This window comes from Callithrix jacchus, chromosome 14, assembly GCF_049354715.1.
Source record: "Callithrix jacchus isolate 240 chromosome 14, calJac240_pri, whole genome shotgun sequence".
NCBI classification, from domain to species: Eukaryota; Metazoa; Chordata; class Mammalia; order Primates; family Cebidae; genus Callithrix; species Callithrix jacchus.
In genome coordinates, this window is record NC_133515.1 from 22,668,149 (window position 1) to 22,692,244 (window position 24,096).

At 45.9% G+C, this 24,096-nt stretch overlaps 1 protein-coding gene across 4 annotated transcripts in view; it reads right to left on the reverse strand.

Moving 5' to 3' along the window:
* The window catches only part of MERTK (MER proto-oncogene, tyrosine kinase), a 142,835-nt gene extending 129,073 nt beyond the window's left edge, over nucleotides 1-13,762 (reverse strand). For 3 of the 4 annotated variants that reach the window (XM_035271977.3, XM_035271975.3, XM_078348932.1), the window contains exon 1: nucleotides 13,050-13,243. Coding sequence is in view for 2 of the 4 variants with exons in the window: in XM_035271975.3 (XP_035127866.3) it covers nucleotides 13,050-13,110 (61 nt within the window). In the remaining 2 variants the exon portion in view is untranslated. Of the gene's footprint in view, nucleotides 1-13,049 lie in introns of all 4 variants that reach the window. The other variant, XM_035271974.3, reaches the window with a different exon arrangement.
* Nucleotides 13,763-24,096: the final 10,334 nt, after the last annotated feature.

Sequence of the window (24,096 nt, forward strand, 5' to 3'; positions counted from 1 at the left end):
GCCACGAATGACAGGAATGCATTATTTTATCGCTAAATATTTAATAGTATTTCATTTTGGGGGGGTGTGTGTGTGTGTGTGTGTGCGCGCGCGCGCCCACGTGTGCGCATGCGCACACATATTTTTTAAAGAGACAGGGTCTCGCTCTATTGCCCAGGCTGGAGTGCAGTAAGGCAATCATAGCTCACTGCAGTCTCAAAGTCCTGGGCTCAAGGAGTCCTCCCACTTCAGCCTGCTGAGCAGCTCTGACAATAGGCATGTACAACCATGTTCAGCTAATGTTTTATTTCTAGTAGACGCCGGGTCTTGCCATGTTGTCGAGGCTTATACTACATTTTCTTCATCCATTCATCCACTGATGGATACCTAGACTGATCCCTTAGCTTAGTTATTGTGAATAATGCTGCAATAAACATGAGGGTGCAGATGACTCTTTGACATACGATTTCCTTTCTTTTGGATAAAGGCCCAATAGGGCAGTTGCAGGATCATATGGTAGTTCTAGCTGTAGTTTTTTGAGGGAACCTCCATACCATTCTCCGTAGTGTTCCTGGACCAAACTGAGGGTTGGGCTGCTTATTCTCTCAGCCCAATAATGAAATGCAGATGAACTGGGAAAGAAGGGAGTTTCTTTCTGTAATTGGGTACAGGGAGAAGGCCTAGAAAACATCACCAGACCAACTCAAACTTACAGTTTTCCAGAGCTTTTATACCTTCTAAGCTATATGTCTACATGTAAGTATGCATTCATTAAAAGACATAAGTGATTAACTTATTCTAATGTATAACTGAGATCTGAGTCCTGAAGACCTTCTTCTGGAGCCTCAGTAAATGTACTTAATCTATGCAGATCCAAGCGCTGGGGTGATTATCCTTATTATCTTGTCTCCTGCTACATCGTGGAGGCTGAGAAGTTCCTTCAGGCCCCCAAGAAACTTGTTTGTGGAGGTGTCAGTAATTTCTTCAGATCCCCAATAAAACTTGTTTAATCCCAAATGGGACCTGTTAAGAATTTCTTCATTTTCTTGTCATGATTCAAGGCCCAGGAAAGGCCTGGGCAAAACTTTTGGTGGGCTTTTATTACATTCCAGCCTTTGTATGAGGGCACTGGCTCTATTAGCTTTTAATATTTAATGTAACCACTCAGTGCTGAGCAGTTGTTTTGGAGGCCTGCATTAGTGAGACCTGGCCTGCCACAATAGTGCCTGTGCCAGTTGAAATCGCCACCAGCAGTGTATGAGTTCCCTTTTCTCTGCACCTTTGCCAGCATGTTATTTTTTGTCTCTTTGATTATAACCATCCTAAATGCAATGAGATGAAACCCGGTTGTAATTTTGGTTTACATTCCCTGGTGATTCATGATGTTGAGCATTATTTCATATATTTTATTTATTAGCCATATGTATATTTTCTTTTGAGAAATGTGTTTAGATCACTTGTCCATTTTTTAATTGGATTGCTTGTCTTTTTTTCTGCCCTTGAGATATTTGAGTCACCGTCTTGATAAAAAGGCCAGACTCAGCTGGTATGAGACTGTTTGTCCTTTGCCCTTCTGCTTCTTTCTGCCTGGAATGCAAATGAAATGCCCAGGAGCACAGCAGCCATTTAAGGAACAACGTGTTCTAAAAGATGTCAAAGCAAGATGTAGTGGCATCTGTCACTACAGATGTCAGAGCAAGAAGCCAGGTCTTTGACTTTATCATGAAGCTACTGTCTCAGTCCCAACCTGGTTGTCATCAGACTGCTTGTTGTATGAGAAAAATACTGCCCTTTTGGTTATACCACCAAAGTAAGGTTTTCTGTTACATGCAATCAAATGTAAACCCCAACTGATATGGTGTAAAACAACACTAAAGAGTGTTACCAACACAGTCATGTCAATCATGATCAAAGGATAAAGAGATGCATGGGAATTCAAACACCCAATGTGGGATAATGGTTTTCTCTGGGTGAGAGTGAGGGGATGAGACTGGAGAGAGGAATGACCAGGGACTTCCACCGGAATGCCTGACTTCTTATACCAAGTAGTGAGTACACACGTGAGTTTTATTACCTATTATATCCTTTTGTGTATCCTAAATATTTTATAATAAGATATGAGTATAAAGAGTAGGTGAGAGAAAAAAATGTAATGGTACAAAGGGAAAGGCTTTACTATTCACTGGGTGGCCCACCTTATTAGCTGTATCTCCTTCCACCAAGAGGTCCTAAAATCCTAAGGGCACTTGGCTTAATGAATCATTCAGCTCACCATTCTCACTTTGGCCAGGATTTGCCACCTTTCTTGGATAAGCATAATTATCTTATTCCCACCCTCAATGGCCAGTTTCTGATACATACCCCTCCTGGGATGGGGTAATAGGGAGAGGCTCCCCACCACTCCCCAATAATCAGACATCAGACATACTGAATCAGTGGAGTGTAATGAAAGAGGTGACACAGGGCCGGGCGCAGTGGCTCACGCCTATAATCCCAGCACTTTGGGAGGCTGAGACAGGTGGATCACATGGTCAAGAGATCGAGACCATCCTGGTCAACATGGTGAAACCCTGTTTCTACTAAAAATACAAAAATTAGCTGGGCATGGCGGCGCATGCCTGTAGTCCCAGCTACTTGGGAGGCTGAGGCAGGAGAATTGCTTGAACCCAGGAGACAGAGGTTGCGGTGAGCCGAGATCGTGCCATTGCACTCTAGCCTGGGTAACAAGAGTGAGACTCTGTCTCAAAAAAAAAAAAAAAAGAAAGAAAGAAAGAAAGAAAGAAAGAAAGAAAGAGGTGACACAGAATGGCTTGGACATACACAAGGCAGAGCCACAGCCCCAAAGATTGAGTCCACAGGTCCTGGGAACCTAAGCTTCTGCACTATGAAAACACTTCCAAGATGGTCTGAAATATTCCTCTTGTTGAGAACCCCTGTCATGAATCATTCTTTATCCTTACCTTCCCAGCCAGAATACTTATGACCGTTGCATTCTACAGTTTATACCACAAAATACTTTTAAAATTTCCAAATATAAAATGACATCATAATATTGAATGAATAAACTTTTGAAAATGACATCATTGCCCCTGACCCTGAAGATTCTGCTCTTCCCCTAGGGAGCATGTGCACCACTCCATCGACCTCAGAAATAGCTTAGTCCATTCATTCCTCTGTCTCTCAGAACCCAAGAGAGCCCATGCTCCCAGATTTAGCAGGAAGAGGTCATATGCATTTGGGGAGATCCAATATTCTAAGAAATATACCTTCATGCTTCCAGACTATTCTATTACCCCAGATAAGAGTTGGAGGGGATATTTCATAGAGGAACAGACAGCCCAGGTGGCAGGGAATGGCAGCTGTCTACAGTAAATAACCCACTAGCATCCCTCTTTTTTTTTTTGAGACAGAGTTTTGCTGTTGTTACCCAGACTGGAGTGGAGTGCAATGGCATGATCTCGGCTCACCACAACCTCCGCCTCCTAGGTTCAAGCAATTCTCCTGCCTCAGCCTCCCGAGTAGCTGGGACTACAGGCGCATGCCACCATGCCCAGCTAATTTTTGTATTTTTAGTAGAGATGGGGTTTCACCTCGTTGACCAGGATGGTCTTGATCTCTTGACCTCGTGATCCACCTGCCTCGGCCTCCCAAAGTGCTGGGATTATAGGTGTGAGCCACTGTGCCCGGCTATCTGCTTTCCTACTTGACAAGTGAGGATGTAGAGTTTTAGAAAGAGGGGACACTACACCCCAGTTGTCCCTGCAGGTTCCTATTAAAGCTGGGATGAAAACTTACATCTTTCAAGTCCCAAAGTGGTTATTTTAAAACTAAGGGTGAATCGAAAAAGCTTCATTTCCTTCTTTGCTCCAAAACTTTCAGAGAACATTGTTTTTATCGCCAATCTTCAAATCATGTGCCAGAATTGTAAAAAGGCTTAAAGGCTGGTTTCACTTCCTGTGTGGAGGCAGCCTGCCATTAATTGGAACAAGTGAAAAACTGGAGTCCATGAATATTTATCACCTCACTGAGAATTCTCTAAGCGGCACAGTGACAGAAAACAACTTTCAGTAAGTTTGAGTCTCTGTTCTAACTTTCTCCAGTAAGATAGCCTGTTCTTAGTTGTGAAAGTGATCATTTTCAAAACTATAATGAAGCCAATCTACTATTGGTAGCTTTAACAGCAAGGCCCTAAGGCTTAAGATAGCAAAACAATTCCTTCTCCAGAATAAACAAGGCTTTCCTTTGTGTATATAATGAGAGGCAAGACCACAGCTAATGCAAGTTCTGAGATGTTTACTGTCCCTGAATGCTGAGGAGCCTCAAAGAAAAAGCAAATTACACACACAAAAAAGGGATCTGTCAGAAAGTATTTGTGTAAGTGTCAACCTGAGATCTAAATCCAGAGGATGGACCCCTTCAGGAGTGAGCTAGGGCAGGGCACTAACCCTGTGATGATTGGATCTTGTTTTGAAGAGACCGACAGAAATACATGGAAGGCACAGGGTACAGGAGTACAAGGAGAAACATACAAGTCTAAAATATGCTGGCTTTGAGCTTCCGAAATGAAATGAGTTTTCTCTAAGCACAAATATAAATGTTCTTAGCTTTTGGTGTTATTTTGTTGCAAACATAAAGCCAGTATCTGCTCACTCTTTCTCTCTTCCTTCTCCCTGCCTGCCACCTCCAAGACTCATGGAAAATCCGTTTGCCATTGAGTGAAAGAACACTGATAGTTGATGAACTAGGCAAGAAGGATGAAATAAAATGCTTTAGAATTGAGTGTAGGTTTCTGGCTGGGCGTGGTGGCTTACACCTATAATCCCAGGGCTTTGGGAGGTCGAAGTGGGCCACTCACTTGAGGTAAGGAGTTTGAGACCAGCCTGGTCAACATGGTGAAACTCCATCTCTACTAAAAATACAAAAATTAGCTGGGTGTGGTGATGGATGCCATGTAATCCCATTTGTTGGGGAGGCTGAGGCAGGAGAATCTCATGAATCCAGGAGGTGGAGACTACAGGGAGCTGACATCACGCTATTGCACTCCAGCCTGGGTGACAGAGTAACCCTCCACGTCAAAAAAAAAAAAAAAAAAAAGAACTGAATGTAGGTTTCTCAATGAAATGTTCACGATATAAACACCTTTTCTTCCTTTATTAGTCTGAAACACCAGGATCTGAGGACACAGCTGCTCTGGGTTTCACATGCAGGCTATGTCCCTAGATTCTGCTGCCTGACAGAGGCCCAGAGAGAGTGAAAATGTGGCAGCTCCCATGAAAAGAGGGCTGTCCAGCTGCAGAGTCTCACAAAACGGGAAGACCTAGGCCCTCCCTTCCTGTGGAAGAATCTTTCACCCAGTTCAACAGCCATGGTTCAGATAGAAAACTAAGGCATAGGAGGGAGGAAGTGCCAGGATGGCAGGTATTCTTAGTATTCTTGTTCTCCAAAAGGGGCCTGCAGATCCTAATGGAATTCTCTGTCCCTGCCAGGCTGCATTTTCAGCACTTCAGCTGGAGGCAGGAGTAGGGGAGCCTTGGAATGGAAAGAGAGGGAATTGGTTTAACTCTGGTCAATAGTTAGCCAATGCCCAGAGTGCCAGAGGGTGAGTAATCAGGGCTCCCTATAGGGCACCTGATGCCTGGCTCACCCAGGTCATCAAGCAGGAAGCACCAGGAGTCAGGAGTTCACCTGGGGCTCACGGCCCTTTCCATTTCCTACGAGGCCACCATGCGCACACATACCCACGCCTGTACAGGGAATCTACTCTAAGAACCAAAGCCTCATTTTCTCTATGTTGCAGCCAACTGATCTCATTGGGAAAACCTAGCATGATGTGGTAAGAAGGAAAAGAATTTTCTGGATGTTCACACTCAAAAACCCTAAAAGAAAACAAATACAAAAAATAATAAATAAATAAATAAATAAAAACCACACCCACTTTGGAATAGAGTTATGTGGAAAAAGTTGAACAGGAACTGGAGTTTATTTTTTTACCTTCCTGAGAGGCACATGACAGGAAGCTAATCCTATACTATGTCAAGTCTGAACTCCATAAGGGAAGGTTTGCGGACAGGGGTAGAAAGGGAGTGGCAGTCGGGGCAGTCCCTGCTTCTTTGGAAAACTGCTTGGCCCTGGGTGGGTTTTGCTCAAACCAGTAGGAAACAAAATCCTAAAGAGCTGCAGCAAAGGACTTGGGCACTCTAGGGACAGCCCAGGGCCCCTTCACCAAAGCATTCTAAAATGGAGGGTGGGACATTTAGGATACACTTCAGTGAGAAAACAACCGTCCCCCCAACACCTTTTGTCTAGGAAAAACATTTCCCCCAAACTTGAGTTCAGAAGATTTGAGGAGAACCATTGGTAATAATAGCAAATATATTTTAAGCACTTATCACCTGCTGTTAGCTCATTTCATCCTTCTAACAATTCTAGGAAACAGAGCCTTCCACTGTACTCAAAAAGGAACAGAGGTCCTGAAAGTTAACCACCACCCCAAAGCCCCAGAGGCCAACTCGGGGCTAACACTTTCATTCCGGTCTCCAGAGGCATAGTGTGCCTCACATAGTGTGAGTCCTCTTTCAGTTTTTAAAATAATTAACCTCCTGTGGAGACACATACCAATTCAGAGCCACGTGCTTTGGGTTAAGATTAAACTAATGACAAGGGCCAAAGTCAAGACACCCAGGGCTACCTGCCCCTGGACAAGGAGTTGTTAGAACTGTGTTTAACATGAAAAATTACCAGGCTGGGCGCGGTGGCTCAAGCTTGTAATGCCAGCACTTTGGGAGGCCAAGGCAGGTGGATCACAAGGTCAAGAGATCGAGACCATGAAACCCCGTCTCTACTAAAAATACGAAAAATTAGCTGGGCATGGTGGCGCGTGCCTGTAATCCCAGCTACTCAGGAGGCTGAGGCAGGAGAATTGCCTGAACCCAGGAGGCGGAGGTTGTGGTGAGCCGAGATCGCACCATTACACTCCAGCCTGGTTAACAAGAACGAAACTCTGTCTCAAAAAAAGAAAAATTATCTTCTGACACTCTTTTTTCTAGTTGGAATAGTTAGGAGATTATAAAATGTTTGGGGTTAATATAGTCCAAAAATCTATTTTGTTTAATTTAATCAATTTAATCTATTTTGTTTTATTTCTTTAATTGACTAACTTCTCCAGTAATGAAATCACATTGGTTTCACAGCAAAATAAAAAACTGTTTTCTATTAACCAAGCCCCAAATGTGAGGGCATGAGAGCTTCAGCAATTGTTTCTGGAAGAGCCAGTAGGAAAAGCGAAGGGTGGGGAGCACCTGGCAAAATATGCCGGGGCTTGGTCCTTCCTTTTCTTCCTTCCTTCCTTCCTTCCTTCCTTCCTTCCTTCCTTCCTTCCTTCCTTCCTTCTTTCTTTCTTTCTTTCTTTCTCTTTCTTTCTTTCTTTCCTTTTTTTTTGAGATGGAGTTTCACTCTTGTTGTCCAGGCTGGAGTGCAATGCCGAGATCTCTGCTCACTGCAGCCTCCATGTCCTGGATTCAAGCGATTCTCCTGGCCCAGCCTCCCAAGTAGCTGGGATTATAGGCATGCGCAACCATGCCCAGCTAATTTTGTATTTTTAGTAGAGACTTTCTCCATGTTGGTCAGGCTGGTCTCAGACTCCTGAACTCAGGTGATCCTTTCACCTCAGCCTTCCAAAGAGCTGGGATTACAGGCGTGAGCCACTGCACCTAGCCGAGGTGATGGTTCTTTCATGCTGTGCTCACCGAGCACCCATATGAGCTCCACGCTGTGTTAGAAGTGAACAAGAAAGCAGCCCTTCTACCAAAAGCTTACCTTGTAGTAGGGAGCAGTGAAGGAATATGAGTAAAGAAAAAGGTAAATAGGAACTGATCAGGTTGTGAGAAGCAACTTCAGGAAATTAAGGGATAGTGGAGTATACATGTATAAGACTTTAGCTAAGGGTGGTTATTGGGAAGGCCTCTCAAGGAGAACCTCTGAGCTGAAACCCAAAGGATGAGAAGAAGCCAGCATGCTGAGATCTTGGGGAAAAGATTCCAGCCAGAGGGAACAGTGACTGCAAAGGCTGCTCAGGCCCAAGAAAAAAGACACAGGTGGCTGGAGTAGTGGGAACAAGAAGGAAGTGAATGGAAATGAGTCAAAGAGGTTCACTGTCAGTCTTTGCAAACTCTAGTAGGGAGCAGGAAGCCACTGGAAGATTTTCAAGGGGAAAACACAATCAGATTCATTTCCAAGATCTCATTCTGGCTATTATATGGAGAGCAGCTGTTTCACATGTGTGTTCAAGGTCCCAGCTCAGTTTTTCTACCTGGCAGCATGTTCCCAATTCATAGGCATAAAAAGATTGAACCTCTTCTTTACCAATGCTGACTAGTAACTCACTGACCCTTCTCCTGTAATTATCTGGAAAATATTTCAAAAATTAAGATTTAAAAACAGAATTATGGCTTTTTTTCATTTTATTAACTATTTTATTTTTTATTCCCTCATCACCTATTCAATAGTTACTCATGGGCACCTTTTTTTTTTTTTTAAATACTTTAACTTCTGGGGTACATGTTCAGAACATGTAGGTTTGTTACACAGGTATACACATGCCATAATGGTTTGCTATACCCATCAACCTGTCACCTACATTAGGTATTTCTCCTAATGCTATCTCTCCCCCGTCCGCCACCCGCTGACAGGCCCCGGTGTGTGATGCTCCCCTCCCTGTTCACCTTCCACTTATCAGTGAGAACATGTGGTGTTTAGTTTTCTGTTCTTGTGCTAGTTTGCTGAGAATGATGGTTTCCAGCTTCATCCATGTCCTTGCAAAGGACATGAACTCATCCTTTTATATGGCTGCATTGTATTCCATGGTGTATGTATGCCACATTTTCCTTATCCAGTCCATCATTGATGGGCATTTGGGTTGGTTCCAAGATTTTGCTATTGTGATTTTATTTTATTTTATTCTTTTTAAAGACAGGGTTTCACCATGTTGGTCAGGCTGGTCTTGAACTCCCAACCTCAGGTGATCCACCCGCCTCGGCCTCCCAGAGTGCTGGGATTACAGGCGTGAGCCACCGCGCCTGGCTATTTTATTTTTTTAATTGTATTTAGCTGTGCATGGTGGCTCATGCCTATAATCCCCACAATTTGGGAGGATAAGGCAGGAGGATTGCTTGAGTCCAGAAGTTCAAGACCAGCCTGGGCAACATAGTGAGACCCTGTCTCTACAAAAAATAAAAAATTAGCCAGGCGCAGTGGCTCACGCCTACTTGGGAGGCCAAGGCGGGTGGATCACGAGGTCAAGAGATAGAGACTCTCCTGGTCAACAAGGTGAAACCCCGTCTCTACTAAAAATACAAAAATTAGCTGGGCATGGTGGTGTGCACCTGTAGTTCCAGCTACTCGGGAGGCTGAGGCAGGAGAATTGCTTGAACCCAGGAGGCGGAGATTGTGGTGAGCCAAGCACTCCAGTCTGGGTAACAACAGCAAAACTCCGTCTCAAAAAAAAAAAAAGAAAAAAAACAAAAAATTAGCCAGACATGGTGGTATGTGCCTGTGGTCACAGCAACTGAGGAGGGAGGATCACTTGAGCTCGGAAGGTTGAGATTGCAGTGAGCTATGATAATGCCACTGCACTCTAGCCTGGGTAGCAGAATGAGACCCTGCCTCAAAACAAACAAAAAGGAAGAAAAAAGAAGGAAGGAAGGAAGGAAGGAAGGAAGGAAGGAAGGAAGGAAGGAAGGAAAAAAAGGAAGAAGAAAGCATTCTATTCAGTACTTCAATGAGTCAGAATAACTTTCTAAAAAGTTTTCATTTTTAAAATATGCACCATGTACTTTCAAAAAGCATTTGAAGCCTTTGTAATAAAGCCCATAAGCAACAAAACAACTTAAAAGTTTCCTCTGGGAAGATGTTTACAATATACTGAAATACATGTTACAATGTCAGTTTGGAAGAGAAATATTAACATTAAAGAATCTCAAAAGCCTAATTTGCACTAAAGGTTGAGTTTAGCTGCCCACATAGACTCATCATGAGCTAAGTCCTCCTAATGCATTCATTTTTATTCAGGTTTATACTTCTCTTGCTCCATTCTCTCCCTGGCCCTCCAGAGAGCCACCACTTGCCTCATTTTGCTGCTCAATGGCACCCCCATCAGAGACTGAGCAGAAAGGAAAGACTGGAAAGATTCAAAATGCTCTTGGTTTGGCAGTTCCAGTTTTGTGTGTGCATGTTGTTGTGAGATGTGTTGTGTGTATGTGTGTTGGGGGGCAGAGGAGAACTCCTGGGGTAAAGTGATGTTTAAATTTTATTTATCCATTCCTTTATACTTCTACAGTGTAGAATCTACACACACATTCTCATTCTTTCCCTCTCTCTCTGTCTCTCCTGTGTAGTCAGCAAAGCACTCAGACCCACAATATGTAATAGGAAAATCTTAAAATTAGATGAAGAGTTTAATTTTCTTTCTTTTTTTTTCTTTCTGAGATGGAGCTTCCTCTTGTTGCCCAGGCTGGAGTGCAATGGCACAATCTAGACAGGTTCAAGTGATTCTCCTGCCTCAGCCTCCTGAGTAGCTGGGATTACAGGCATGTGCTACCATGGTCAGCTAATATTTTGTATTTTTAATACAGTCAGGGTTTCTCCATGTTGGTCAGGCGGGCCTCGAACTCCTGACCTCAGGTGATCTGCCCACCTCAGGCTCCCAAAGTGCTTGGATTACAGGTGTGAGCCACCACGCCCAGCTAATTTCCATTTTTAATTTCTTCCTACAGTACTCCTCTTTGTGCTGTAATTCTGCCAGTGAAATTTCCATTCTTTAAGCTTTTCACAGGTGAGATGTAACACTGTCAGATATCTCACAGGTAAAGTTCAAAACAAAAAGAAAAAAGTGTTAAGAGGCCAGGTGCAGTGGCTGATGCCTGCAATCCCAGTACTTTGGGAGGCAGAGGTGGGCGGATCACGAGGTCAGAAAATCCAGACCATCCCCATCTCTAATAAAAATACAAAAAATTAGCCGGGCATGGTGGTATCCGCCTATAGTCCCAGCTACTTGGGAGGCTGAGGCAGAGAATCACTTGAACCCAGGAGGTGGAGGTTGCAGTGAGTTGAGATTGTACCACTGCACTCCATACAGCCTGGGCGACAGAGCGAGACTCCATCTAAAAAATAAAAATTAACAATAAAGTGCAAGAAGAACAATAGGTGAAACTTTCATTCTTCCAGCTGGGAGGATTTTAAAAGGCCTTTTTATGATTATCTGATAATATTGATTGTTGGCTACAAAAAATTTTTTATTACAGCCTTTTAAAGATTTAGAAAAACTGGGCCGGGCGCGATGACTCACGCCTGTAATCCCAGAACTTTGAGAGGCCGAAGCAGGTGGATCGCGAAGTCAAGAGATAGAGACCATCCTGGCCAACATAGTGAAACCCCGTTTCTACTAAAATAGAAAAATTAGCTGGGCGTGATGGCGCACGTCTGTGGTCCCAGCTACTCAGGAGGCTGAAGCAGGAGAATTGCTTGAACCCGGGAGGTGGAGGTTGCAGTAAACCAAGATCGTGCCACTGCACTCCAGCCTGGCGCCTGGCGACAGAACAAGACTCTGACTAAAAAAAAAAAAAAAAAAAAAAAAAAAAAAAAAAAAAAAACTTTAGAAAAACAAAAGCACTCCAATTTTTAAGTATCTTAAACAAAACTATTGTTCCTATTACTTTCTTCACAGTTTTCACCACATTCACTACCTCTAAGACTATTCACGGCCAGCCCTCACTAGTAGCAACATATAACAGATTTGTAGCAGATTATGAAAAATGGGTCTGGCAGAAATGCTGAGGAATTTTTGAAGGTTTGGTGGAGGGGGGCAGTGGAGAACAGAACTGCTTTAGTTCTTTGTCTGGTTTTGGCTCTTAAAGTTTGTTTCAAATTGCTGTTGCCCCAAATTATAAATTGCTTATGTAATTTAATGTGCAAAAAGTGGGTGCATTGTTTAAAAATTTTTCATTTGCGTAAATGAGCTTTCAAAGGGAAATCGCAAAGGAAAAACTGTTACATAACTTACTTGACTATAAATTGAGCTTTCCAGGTATTCCTGAAAAACATCTTTGATTATAACAGGTGAAGGCCAGTCAAGTGCATTCACGATCAAGAGATAAAATCTACATGCTGAATGGAAATAGAAACTTTTTAGCTAAGAGAAAATACTTGGAATGTGTTTACTAAGCATTTTCACGTTTCTTTTTCTTTTGGGTAAAGCCTGGTAAGTTTCTTCCAGCTTCCTCAAGGAGTGCATCGGCGATCAAACTTGAAATCTGTACATCACTCGCTCCCCAAACAAGCTGTTCAAGTAGAATGAAACGGCTTTTCTTGCCTCCACTTATACCTGCAACTACATTTGGCTGCATCCAAGCACCGTACGTTGTTATGCTATAACAGGAGTTAAAAGAATGCTCCCCTTTTCCAGGCTCCCACACTCTCTGGGTGCCCTCGCAAAGGGATGCTAATAATGTCGGTAAGGGCCCAGTGGGAGCAGCCAGGACTGCCATCCCTCCCTGGCCAAACGCCTGGCCTCGGTCTATCGCGGCTCCCCGACTGTGACTCCGACTCCGGCACCCTGTCAGTTTGCCCGGCGCTGGTCCCTGGGAAGACGGGATCTGTGGCCCCCGGAACTCCCGCCAGAGCGGGACCCCACCATGCAACTGTTTAGTGGAAAAGTTCTCAGACCATTGCATTCCAGACCAGACCTGCTACCTATGTTCCCCTCGTAGGAACCTCGGGACTTGCAGCGCCCCCCGCGGAGCTCTACTTCCTCCTCCGCGGTGAAGGTGGGTGGCTGAAGCGCTGACCCCTTCCCGGCTTAACCACGACGCGCACCCACAAACCGGGCTGGGCGTCCTCGAGAGGCAAGAAGGGCCGAGGTCAGTGGACAGTAGGTTCGCTTGCGCCCCATTCTCTGGCACTGCAGTAGGTGGAGGGTGTTTGCAAATTTGCCCAGCAGCTGGGCGCGCCCCAGTGGACGCACTCCCTCCCCTGAGCCCCGCGCTTCCTCCTAGGAGCCCCCAGCCGGACACACTCACCTGTACTCCAGAGTGCCCGGAGGAAGAGGCCCAGCAGCACCGGCAGCGGGGCCAGCCCCATCCTGGGGCTGCGGATCTGTAATTTCTCTCCGGACGGACGGACAGACTGATGTCCCGAACCTGCCCTGTCGCCTGCCAAGCTCGCCAGCGAAGCGCCCAGTCCCAGCGGCCAGGGCAGTGATTGCCGGAGTGGCAGAGCCCAGCAGCCGGCGGGAGGTGCCAAGGGCTGGAAGGGGCGGGCCCGGGGCCGAGCCGAGGCCGGCGGGGGCTGGAGGAGAGGGGAGGGCAGGGGCGCGAGTCCGGGCGGGCCCAGCAGGTTGGCGTGGGAGGGGGCAGGAGTACGGGGGGGGAGGGGCGTAAAGGGGAAAGGGAGGGGGCTGGAGAGGATGGGCGGGCCGAGGGCCTTGGCGAAGCGGACCGCGGGGCTGGAGGGGGCGGAGAGGAAGGGGAGAGGGAGGAGAGACCGGGAGGGAGCTGGAGGCAGAAGCGAATGGGAGGGGCGGGCCGGAGGTGCAGAGAAGACAACTCCGACAGCTGCGCGGGTCCAGAGCCCCACACGTGTGGGTGGGAGATAGGGAAGGACAGAAGGTGGGAGTGAAGTGGAGGATGCCCGAGGCAGCCCCCAGACCCAAAAGAAGGGTCCAGAGGCGCCCCCGCATTCCAGGCTTGACGGGCACAGAAAATCCTAGCAGCACCATTCCCAAAGGCCAAGGCCAAGGCCAAGACGGCAGCGCTCCCTGCCGAGCGCTCCTCAACTTCCATTCCGCTCGCCGCCGAGCGCCTCCTGGGTACCCTGCCCGAGGTGCGCAACAGGGCCCTGACGTGGAGGGTCTCGCCGCCCCTGAGGGAGGGGTTCCTGGGGTAAGGACGCTTTGCCGTGGCAGTGAAGAGCCAGGGAGAGGTGACGCTCAAGGAGGGAGATGAACGTGAATGATAGGCAGAGCAGGAGTGGTGAGATGGGAAGCCACAGCACGTTGCTCTCATGAACCTTCACATGGTGTGCAGGGTCCGAGAGGCAGTAGCAGGGAGCGAATAGTAAAAGAAATGTAACTACTTATACTAATAATGGCAACAGTAACTTAACTTATATACATAGTTTCTTAAAGGTAACGCTTTTAGAATGAATGTATTTTAGTGTGGTCCCTTTGACAACGTAGCATGAGCCAAATCATTGAGGCAGAAGCGAAGGGGAGGGGCGGGCCGGAGGTGTAGAGAAGACAACTCCGGCAGCTGCGCGGGTCCAGAGCCCCATACGTGTGGGTGGGAGATAGGGAAGGACAGAAGGTGGGAGTGAAGTGGAGGATGCCCGAGGCAGCCCCCAGACTCAAAAGCAGGTCCTCTGCTCAAATCTACCGAAACCTATCAGTGGTTCCTGCTGTCTCTCTGCATAAGCCGAAGTCCTGCAGAGGTCTACGTGGCCTGCTCCCCTTTTCGCTTTGGCCTTATCTCCTTACGCCTCTTTCATTTACGTTTGTCTCTTGTCAAGCAGTCCCTTGACCTCTACACCGGCTGGACACTTCCCTTAGATTTGGCTGTAAGGAGACAAGCAGCCCAGATGGATTGAAACAGGTTATTACTTACACTGACAGCAAAAACAAAATCAGTGTGATGTCAGCTTAGACCCACAGGTAACACCAAACCGGAAGTGCCATTGTTCTTCTATGTGTCTACATGATAAAAAAAAAAAAAAGAAGAAGAAGAAGAAAAGAAGGAAAAAAGAAAGACAACATGAGCCCTGCTGCTGAGCAGCCAACACCAAGCAGTTTTATAGACTTTGCAGGAGCCTGACTCTGTGTGCTTGGAGGGAAGGGGGCTGGGAGGTGGAGGGAGATATATGGAAAGTCCTGCAGTTAACCAAAACATTGGTGAAGGAAGAGAAAAGGCCTTGCAGCAATCTCCTGCAAGGTAGGGATAGAAAATGGCCTCCCAGCAGGCTTAACTATCCCTGCTTTAGGGGAAGTCACAGGGCAGTCCAACAAGACGGATGACACCATGGTCACACCTCACCTAAATGGCCTTGGGAGATGTGCAAGATTGCCAGGGGCACCTCAGCAGACCTGTTCTGCAGTTTCCTTGCTGTTGTTCAAATATACCAAGTACTCCACTGAAAGGTTTTGTACTGGCTGTTCCCTCTGCCTGAAATGCTCTTCCCTTAGACACATAGCTTCCCATTTGACTCTCCTCCAAGTCAGCCCAAATCTCACTTCCTTTTTTTTTTTTTTTTTGAGAAGGAGTTTTGCTCCTGTTACCCAGGCTGGAGTGCAATGGCGCAATCTCGGCTCACCGCAACCTCTGCCTCCTGGGTTCAGGCAATTCTCCTGCCTCAGCCTTCTGAGTAGCTGGGATTACAGGCACATGCCACCATGCCCAGCTAATTTTTTGTATTTTTTTTTTTTAGTAGAGACGGGGTTTCACCATGTTGACCAGGATGGTCTCGATCTCTTGAACTTGAACTCGTGATCCACCCGCCTTGGGCTCCCAAAGTGCTGGGATTACAGGCATGAGCCACCGCTCCCGGCCTCACTTTCTTGATGAGGCCTGTCTAGTACAATACCCTTCAGATGGCCAGGCGTGGTGGCTCGTCCTTGTAATCCCAGCACTTTGGGAGGCCAAGGCGGGCAGATCACAAAGTCAGGAGTTCGAGATCAGCCTGGCCAACATGGCAAAACCCTGTCTCTACCAAAAATACAAAAATTAGCTGGGCATGGTGGCATGACACCGGTAATCTCAGCTACTCGGGAGGTGGAGGCAGGAGAATCACTTGAACCCAGGAGACAGAGGTTGCAGTGAGCTAAGATCAAGCCATTGCACTCTAGCCTGGGCCCCAAGAATGAAACTCCATCTCAGAAAAAAAAAAGAAAAAAGAAAAAAAATGCTCTTCAGCTGTCTACCAGTGTTTGACATACCACCCCAAACATACCAGGAGTAAAATGTCAGCCATTTTTTTAGATTCCTGAATTTTGTGGATCAGAGATTTGGACAGAGCACAGGGAAAATAGCTTGTCTTTGCTCCTCCACATCTGCCTGGGACCTTAGGCTCAAATGGTTGGGGATTAGAATCACGTGAAGCAAATTATAGCCTGCAGACCTATGGCTTCTTTTTGCAAATAGGTGTTATCGGAGGCCGGTGGCGGTGGCTCAAGGCTGTAATTCCAGCACTTTGGGAGGCCGAGGCGGGTGGATCACGAGGTCAAGAGATCGAGACCATTCTGGTCAACATGGTGAAACCTCGTCTCTACTAAAAATACAAAAAATTGGCTGAGCTTGGTGGCGTGTGCCTGTAATCCCAGCTACTCAGGAGGCTGAGGCAGAAGAATTGCCTGAACCCAGGAGGCAGAGGTTGCGGTGAGCCGAGATCACACCATTGCACTCCAGCCTGGGTAACAAGAGTGAAACTCTGTCTCAAAACAAAAACAAAAAAAGTGTTATCGGAACACAGTCATTCGTGTTGGTAGTTGAGACAGAGATTATGTGGCCCACAAAGCCAATGCAACCTGGCCCTTTAGATAAGAAGTTGGCTAACCCTGGTCTCAAGGCTCATTCACTCACATAGCTGCCATCTGCCCTGGGATGACTTGGGCACTAGGGCTGCAAACTAACTGGAGTACCTAAAGGAGGCTTCTCCATGGTGGCCTTGGAAGTCTTGCACGGCAGCTTAGGGCTCCAAGAGAAAGCATTCCAGTAAATAAGGAGGAAGCTTAGTGGCCTGGGAGGTCACATAACTCCACCCTACTTTCTTGATGGAAGCAGTCACAAGCCCACCCTCAAGGGGAGGAGCTCTAGAGACTCAAGCCCAACCTCTTGAAGATGGAAGTGTCAAAATATGAGCACGAACAAACAAAAAACAACCTAGACCCCATATTACACAACTATTTCCAAGGCTACATTTATGCAACTTCAACAAGAAGACACTTATCTGGAACCCATTCTCCAATGGCTACTGGGTCTCCTGTGATAGCTAAGACTCTGTGTTACAAGTAGGCACCCTAGTGTTTAACACCTAAGAGGGGATGATAAAGGCCTGCAGCAGTGTTCATCTAAGGGCTACAGAAGATTACCCTCACTGACTCAAGGATGGAAGATCTGTAACCAAGGTAAAGTGGCATTGTGGTCACAATCTATGTGTCAAACATGTTCAGCATATCGGTGGCAGGACCTGAGTTTGAGACCAGCCTGGACAACATGGTGAAACTCCATCTCTACAAAAAAAAACAAAAATTAGCCCAGCATGGTTGTGACTGCTGCTAGACTGAGTTCGGCAGTTACTCAGGAGGCTGAGGTGGGAGGATTGCTTGAGCCCTGGAGGTCAAGGTTTCAGTGAGCCAAGATTGTGCCACTGCACTCCAGCCTGGGCAATAAAGTGAGACTCTGTCTTGAAAAAAACAAAAACAAAAACAAAACAAAACAAAAATGCACACACACACACACACACAGAGAGAGAGAGAGAGAGAGAGAGAGAGAGAGAGAGAGAGAGAGAGAGATGGCCAACGTAGAAGACTCCATTCAGCATGCTGAAGAACATACAAGAAGCACAAAGGTCTAGGTTTTGCAGTTTATTGGGAAACTGCACTTATAATTTATTGGGAAATACATAATTCTTGTAAGCAACTCCATTTAGCTTCTTAAACAAAATACAGTAGTCTAAGTGCTTGGTCTTTGTAGTTTTAGAGGAATTGAGATGGTGCATACAAAAGGATTCCATTCTACTTGCCAAAACCATCCGGAAAATAAATTCCTTCTTATAGTTTGTTGGAGGAATAGAGATAGCATATATAAGAGATTTCATTTGCTGCACAAATACTGAAATTAGAGGTCTGGCTCTTGTCGTTTCTTGGGAATAGCTAGTGATTTGGAGATCTGTCAGGTGGTAGACAACAGGAAATCAATTGATAATATATATATATATTTGAAGCAGACTCTTGCTCTGTCACCCAGGCTGGAGTACAGTGGCAAGATCTCAGTTCACTGCAACCTCTGCCTCCTTGGTTCAAGCAATTCTCCTGCCTCAGCCTCCTGACTAGCTGGGACTACAGGTGCCTGCCACCGTGTTCAATTAATTTTTTTGTATTTTTAGTAAAGATGGGGTTTCACGTTGGCAGGCTGGTCTCGAACTCTGACCTCAAGTGATCTACCTGCCTCAGCCTCCCAAAGTGCTGGGATTACAGGTGTGAGCCACTGCATCCAGCCCAATAATAATTTTTGATTATCTGTCTTGGTGGGCTCTGTTATCTCCTAGTTTTTGTTTGTTTGTTGGTTTTGTTTTTAAAGATGGGGTTTCATTATGTTGGTCAGGCTGGTCTTAAACTCCCAACCTCAGGTGATCTGCCTGCCTTGGCCTCCAAAGTGCTTGGATTACAGGTGTGAGCCATCATGCCTGGCCATCTCCTAGAATTCTTAATGGTGTTTGTTGTTTGCTTGCCACTAGGAGCACAGTTATGTCAAAGAAAGGAAGGAGAAAAGGAAGGCAGGAAGGAAGGGAGGAAGACAAAAAAATTTAAAAAGTGTGTGTGCATGTGTGTGTGTGTGCGCGTGTGTCTGTGCATGTGCACACCTGTGTGTGTGTGCAAGTGCGTGTGTGTGTGTGCATGTATGTGCATGATGGAGCTACTGCTAGACTGGTGAGTTTTTTAGTTCTGCATTTCCTTTCGACCAGTGGCTGAAGTTGTAAAACCTAAGCTTGTGTTCCTTTTGTGTGTGAAAATTAAAAATAAGCCTTTTCCCTTCCCCACAAAATCAAGGTATAGTTAATTTCTTCTTTTTTTTTTTTGAGACGGAGTTTTGGTTTTGTTACCCAGGCTGGAGTGCAATGGCCCGATCTCAGCTCACCACAACCTCCGCCTCCTGGGTTCAGGCAATTCTCCTGCCTCAGCCTCCTGAGTAGCTGGGATTATAGGCACGCGCCACCATGCCCAGCTAATTTTTTGTATTTTTAGTAAAGACGGGGTTTCACCATGTTGACCAGGATGGTCTTGATCTCTTGACCTCGTGATCCACCCGTCTCGGCCTCCCAAAGTGCTGGGATTACAGGCGTGAGCCACGGCGCCCGGCCCAAGTTATGGTAATTAATCTTTATAAGAGGTTGTTCATCTGTAACTTTCTATCTGTCTGTTTCTCAACTTTGGGGATAGATAGGTCATACAGGTGTTTTTATTATATGTGCCATCTAAGCGTATCTAGTGTAGACACACACATCTTTCTGATTTCTTTGATAAGGGGGAACAGGCCGGGCGCCGTGGCTCACGCCTATAATCCAAGCGCTTTGGGAGGCCGAGGCGGGTGGATCACGAGGTCAAGAGATCGAGACCATCCTGGTCAACAAGGTGAAACCCCATCTCTACTAAAAATACAAAAAATTAGCTGGGCATGGTGGCGCACACCTGTAATCCCATCTGCTCCGAAGGCTGAGGTAGGAGAATTGCTTGAACTCAGGAGGCGGACGTTGCGGTGAGCCGAGATCGTGCCATTGCACTCCAGTCTGGGTAACAAGAGCTAAACTCTGTCTCAAAACAAAACAAAACAAAACAAAACCAAAAACAAAAAGTAGCTGGGTCTGTGTAGGGTCCAGCCCTACAGGGTTCTGTGAGCCCCTCCCTGCTGTTCCGCAGATGAGAAAATTGTAGAAATAAAAGACACAAGACACAGAGGTAGAGAAAATAAAATTTGGGCCCAGGGGTCCACTGCTAACCAAAACTCAGAGTCCTGCAGTGGCCCCAAGTGTCCCAACACTATGACTTTTTTTTTTTTTTTTTTTTTTCAGACAGAGTTTCGCTGTTGTTACTCAGACTGGAGTGCAATGGCACGATCTCAGCTCACCGCAACCTCCGCCTCCTGGGTTCAAGCAATTCTCCTGCCTCAGCCTCCTGCCTCAGCCTCCCGAGTAGCTGGGACTACAGGCGTGCACCACCACGTCCAGCTAATTTTTGTATTTTTTTAGTAGAGACGGGGTTTCACCATGTTGACCAGGATGGTCTCGATCTCTTCACCCCGTGATCCACCTGCCTTGGCCTCCCAAAGTGCTGGGATTAGGCGTGAGCCACCACGCCTGGCCTCACTATGACTTTTATTGAGTACAAAAGCTAGGGGCAGGGAAGGTAGGGCGTAGGTAGGGCCTGGCCTTGGTGGTCGGGGACTGGGGGCCGAGAAAAAGAGGGTGTGGCAGTGATAGGGTCAAGTACATCACCTGTCATGCAGGTAGGGGCTCAGGAATTTTCCATAGCTAAGATGAGGTAAGGGGCTTAATGCGTCAGCACTTTTTCGAAACTTGTCACAAAGACATTAAGATTTATGTTGTTTTTATTGATTAATTCTTACAAGAAAAAAGGAATCAGGTGCAGAAGTGGATCATGAGGTTGACATGGAATGTGACCACTGAAGCACAGCATCACATAGAGACAATTAAGCCCCAGGATGAATGCGGGCCAAGCTAATTTTTGTATTTTTACCAGTGTCAGGGCTCAAGAGCTTGGAGAAGTGGAGTTTTCTCCTAACTCCTCCGAGGAAGGAGATGTCTCAGCTCTTTTGGATGTCTCCTTCCCTAGCTGGCTAAACAGCGGGTGCTTTCCCAGCACTGGTACTGCCGCTCAGCCAAGGTGCCCTCCAGCAGCCCTTAAGCAGGCAAGACAGAGGGTTTAAAGCATCCGGCCTTACAGTCTCATTTCATGGTGTCGCCCCGGGTTCACACTTCTGACCTGAGAGGCATTAGTAAAAGAATTGAGATCACCTATGAATAACTAAGATCACCCATGAATAACTAATAACTACTATGGTTGTATTTCTATTTACTTTCTTCTTCATAATTTATATGGAAATAGGCTGAGGCCTTTGGTTCCTGCCTTGGCACTTATGGGGTCTCCCCCCTATAGGCACTTGTAATCCCAGCTACTCAGGAAGTTGAGGCAGGAGAACCGCTTGAACCCTGGAGGCGGAGGTTGCAGTTAGCTGAGATCACACCATTGTACTCTAGACTGGGTGACATAGGGAGACTGTTCCCCTCCCCCAAAAAAGAAAAATATATAGTAATATTTGTTATAATTAATAAGGTATTGATTAGCCTTGTCTACGAAATCACTCAGAATAGTGGTAACATTGCCTAAATATTATACAGAGTGACTTTACCTAGGTCTCCTCTTTTCTCATAATCATGAACTCTTTCTGCATAGCTTCAATTAAAATCTGTCCTCCTATTGCAGTGAGCTGAGATTGCACCACTGCACTCCAGCCTGGCTGACACAGTGAGATGCTGTCTCAAATATAAAAAATCTGTCCTCCTTTCTACCAAGTTATAATTGGATAAATCAAATTTGTAACCATGACAGTGATACAGTTTTTTGTTTGTTTTTGTTTTGAGACAGGGTCTCACTTTGAGACAGCAGCAAGCTCAGGCTGGAGTGCAGTGGCACAATTTCAGCTCACTGCAACCTCAACCTCTCAGACTCTGGCGATCATCCCACTTCAACTTCCTAAGTAGCTGAATCTGCAGGCACAAAACACCATGCCTGGCTATTTCTGTATGTTTTTGTAGAGACAGGGTTTCATCATGTTGCCCGGCTGGTCTCAGACTCCTGGATTCAAGTGATCTGTCTGCATTGGCTTCCAAATTGCTAGGATTACAGGCATGAATCATCAGACTGGGCCTAAGTCTTAAGCATGACAGAACCTTTATTAAGGAATGGAGCTATTTTTTGTTTTTGAGTTTTGAGAACTCTGTATATATCCTGGATAAAAGTCATTTGTCAGTTTTGCAAATATTTTCTGTGGCTTTTCATTTTCTTTCTTTCTTTCTTTTTTGAGACGGTGTTTCGCTTTTGTTACCCAGGCTGGAGTGCAATGGCGCGATCTCGGCTCACCACAACATCCGCCTCCTGGGTTCAGGCAATTCTCCTGCCTCAGCCTTTTGAGTAGCTGGGATTACAGGCACGCGCCACCATGCCCAGCTAATTTTATGTATTTTTAGTAGAGACGGGGGTTTCACCATGTTGACCAGGATGGTCTCGATCGCTTGACCTCGTGATCCACCTGCCTCGGCCTCCCAAAGTGCTGGGATTATAGATTTGAGCCACCGCGCCCGGCCTGGCTTTTCATTTTCTTTGCAGTGTTTTTGACAATGGTAATCTTCATGACATCCAATTCGTTAAATTTTTTCTCTTATACATTGTGTTTTTTTTTTTCTTTTTTTGAGACGGAGTTTTGCTCTTGTTACCCAGGCTGGAGTGCAATGGCGCGATCTCGGCTCACCACAACCTCCACCTCCTGGGTTCAAGCAATTCTCCTGCCTCAGCCTCCCCAGTAGCTGGCACTACAGGTGCGCACCACCATGCTCAGCTAATTTTTGTATTTTTAGTAGAGATGGGGGTTTCATCATGTTGACCAGGATGGTCTCGATCTCTTGACCTCGTTATCCACCCGCCTCGGCCTCCCAAAGAGCTGGGATTATAGGCGTGAGCCACCACGCCCGGCCTTTTGTTTTAATTTTTAATTTTTGTGGGTACATAGTAGGTGTGTTTATTTATTTATTTATTGAGATCTCCAATCCTGCGTAAGGTGTATATATTTTTTTTGAGACGGAGTTTCGCTCTTGTTACCCAGGCTGGAGTGCAATGGCGCGATCTCGGCTCACCACAACCTCTGCCTCCTGGGTTCAAGCAGTTCTCCCGCCTTAGCCTCCTGAGTAGTTGGGATTACAGGCACGTGCCACCATGCCCAGCTAATTTTTTGTATTTTTAGTAGAGACGGGGTTTCACCATGTTGACCAGGATGGTCTCCATCTCTTGACCTCGTGATCCACCCGCCTCGGCCTCCCAAAGTGCTGGGATTACAGGCTTGAGCCACTGCGCCCAGCCGAGATTTCTTAATAGAGCACATAATGTGTAACAATCACATCAGGGCAAATGGGGTATCCATCACCTCAACCATTTATTCTTTGTGTTACAAACAATCCAATTATACTCTTTTAGTTATTTTTAAATGTACAATTATATTATTTTTGACTACAGTTTCCCTGTTTGGATTGTATTTTTGATGTCTGACCTAAGACTTTAAAACAAACAAACAAACAAACAAAAAAACGGCCGGGCGCAGTGGCTCAAACCTGTAATCCCAGCACTTTGGGAGACCGAGGCGGGTGGATCACTAGGTCAAGAGATCGAGACCATCCTGGTCAACATGCTGAAACCCTGTCTCTACTAAAAATACAAAAAATTAGCTGGGCATGGTGGCCTGTGCCTGTAAACCCAGCTACTCAGGAGGCTGAGGCAGGAGAATTGCCTGAACTCAGGAAGCAGAGGTTGCAGTGAGCGGATATCGCACCATTGCACTCCAGCCTGGGTAACAAAAGCGAAACTCCATCTCAAAAAACAAACAAACAAACAAAAACCAAATCCAGGCTGGGCGCGGTGGATCACGCCTGTAATCCAAGCACTTTGGAGGCCAAGGCGGGTGGATCACCTGAGGTCGGGAGTTCAAGACCAGCCTGACCAACATAGTGAAACCCCATCTTTAAAAAATAAAAAGTAAAAACAAATCCATCCGTCTTCCCTTTCTGCTTCCGTGGCACAATTTATCACAGTTCTTAACAAACTTCCATAAATATCCAAAAGGGGAAAATGAATTTTAGAATATGAAAGACAGGTTAATAAATAGCCAAATAAATCAACCATTGAAAGGATGTTTTTTAAGATTAAGCCACCTATTTTTTTTAAGATTAAGCCACTGATTTGCAACTTTTATTGAAATAAATGTCATCCATTAAAAACAAGGTTAATTAATTAATTTATTATTATTATTATTTTGAGACGGAGTTTCACTCTTGTTACCCAGGCTGGAGTGCAATGGCGCGATCTCGGCTCACCGCAACCTCCGCCTCCTGGGTTCAGACAATTCTCCTGCCTCAGCCTCCTGAGTAGCTGGGATTACAGCTACGCGCCACCATGCCCAGCTCATTTTTTATATTTTTAGTAGAGATGGGGTTTCAGCATGTTGACCAGGATGGTCTCGATCTCTTGACCTCGTGATCCACCCACCTCGGCCTCCCAAAGTGCTGGGATTATAG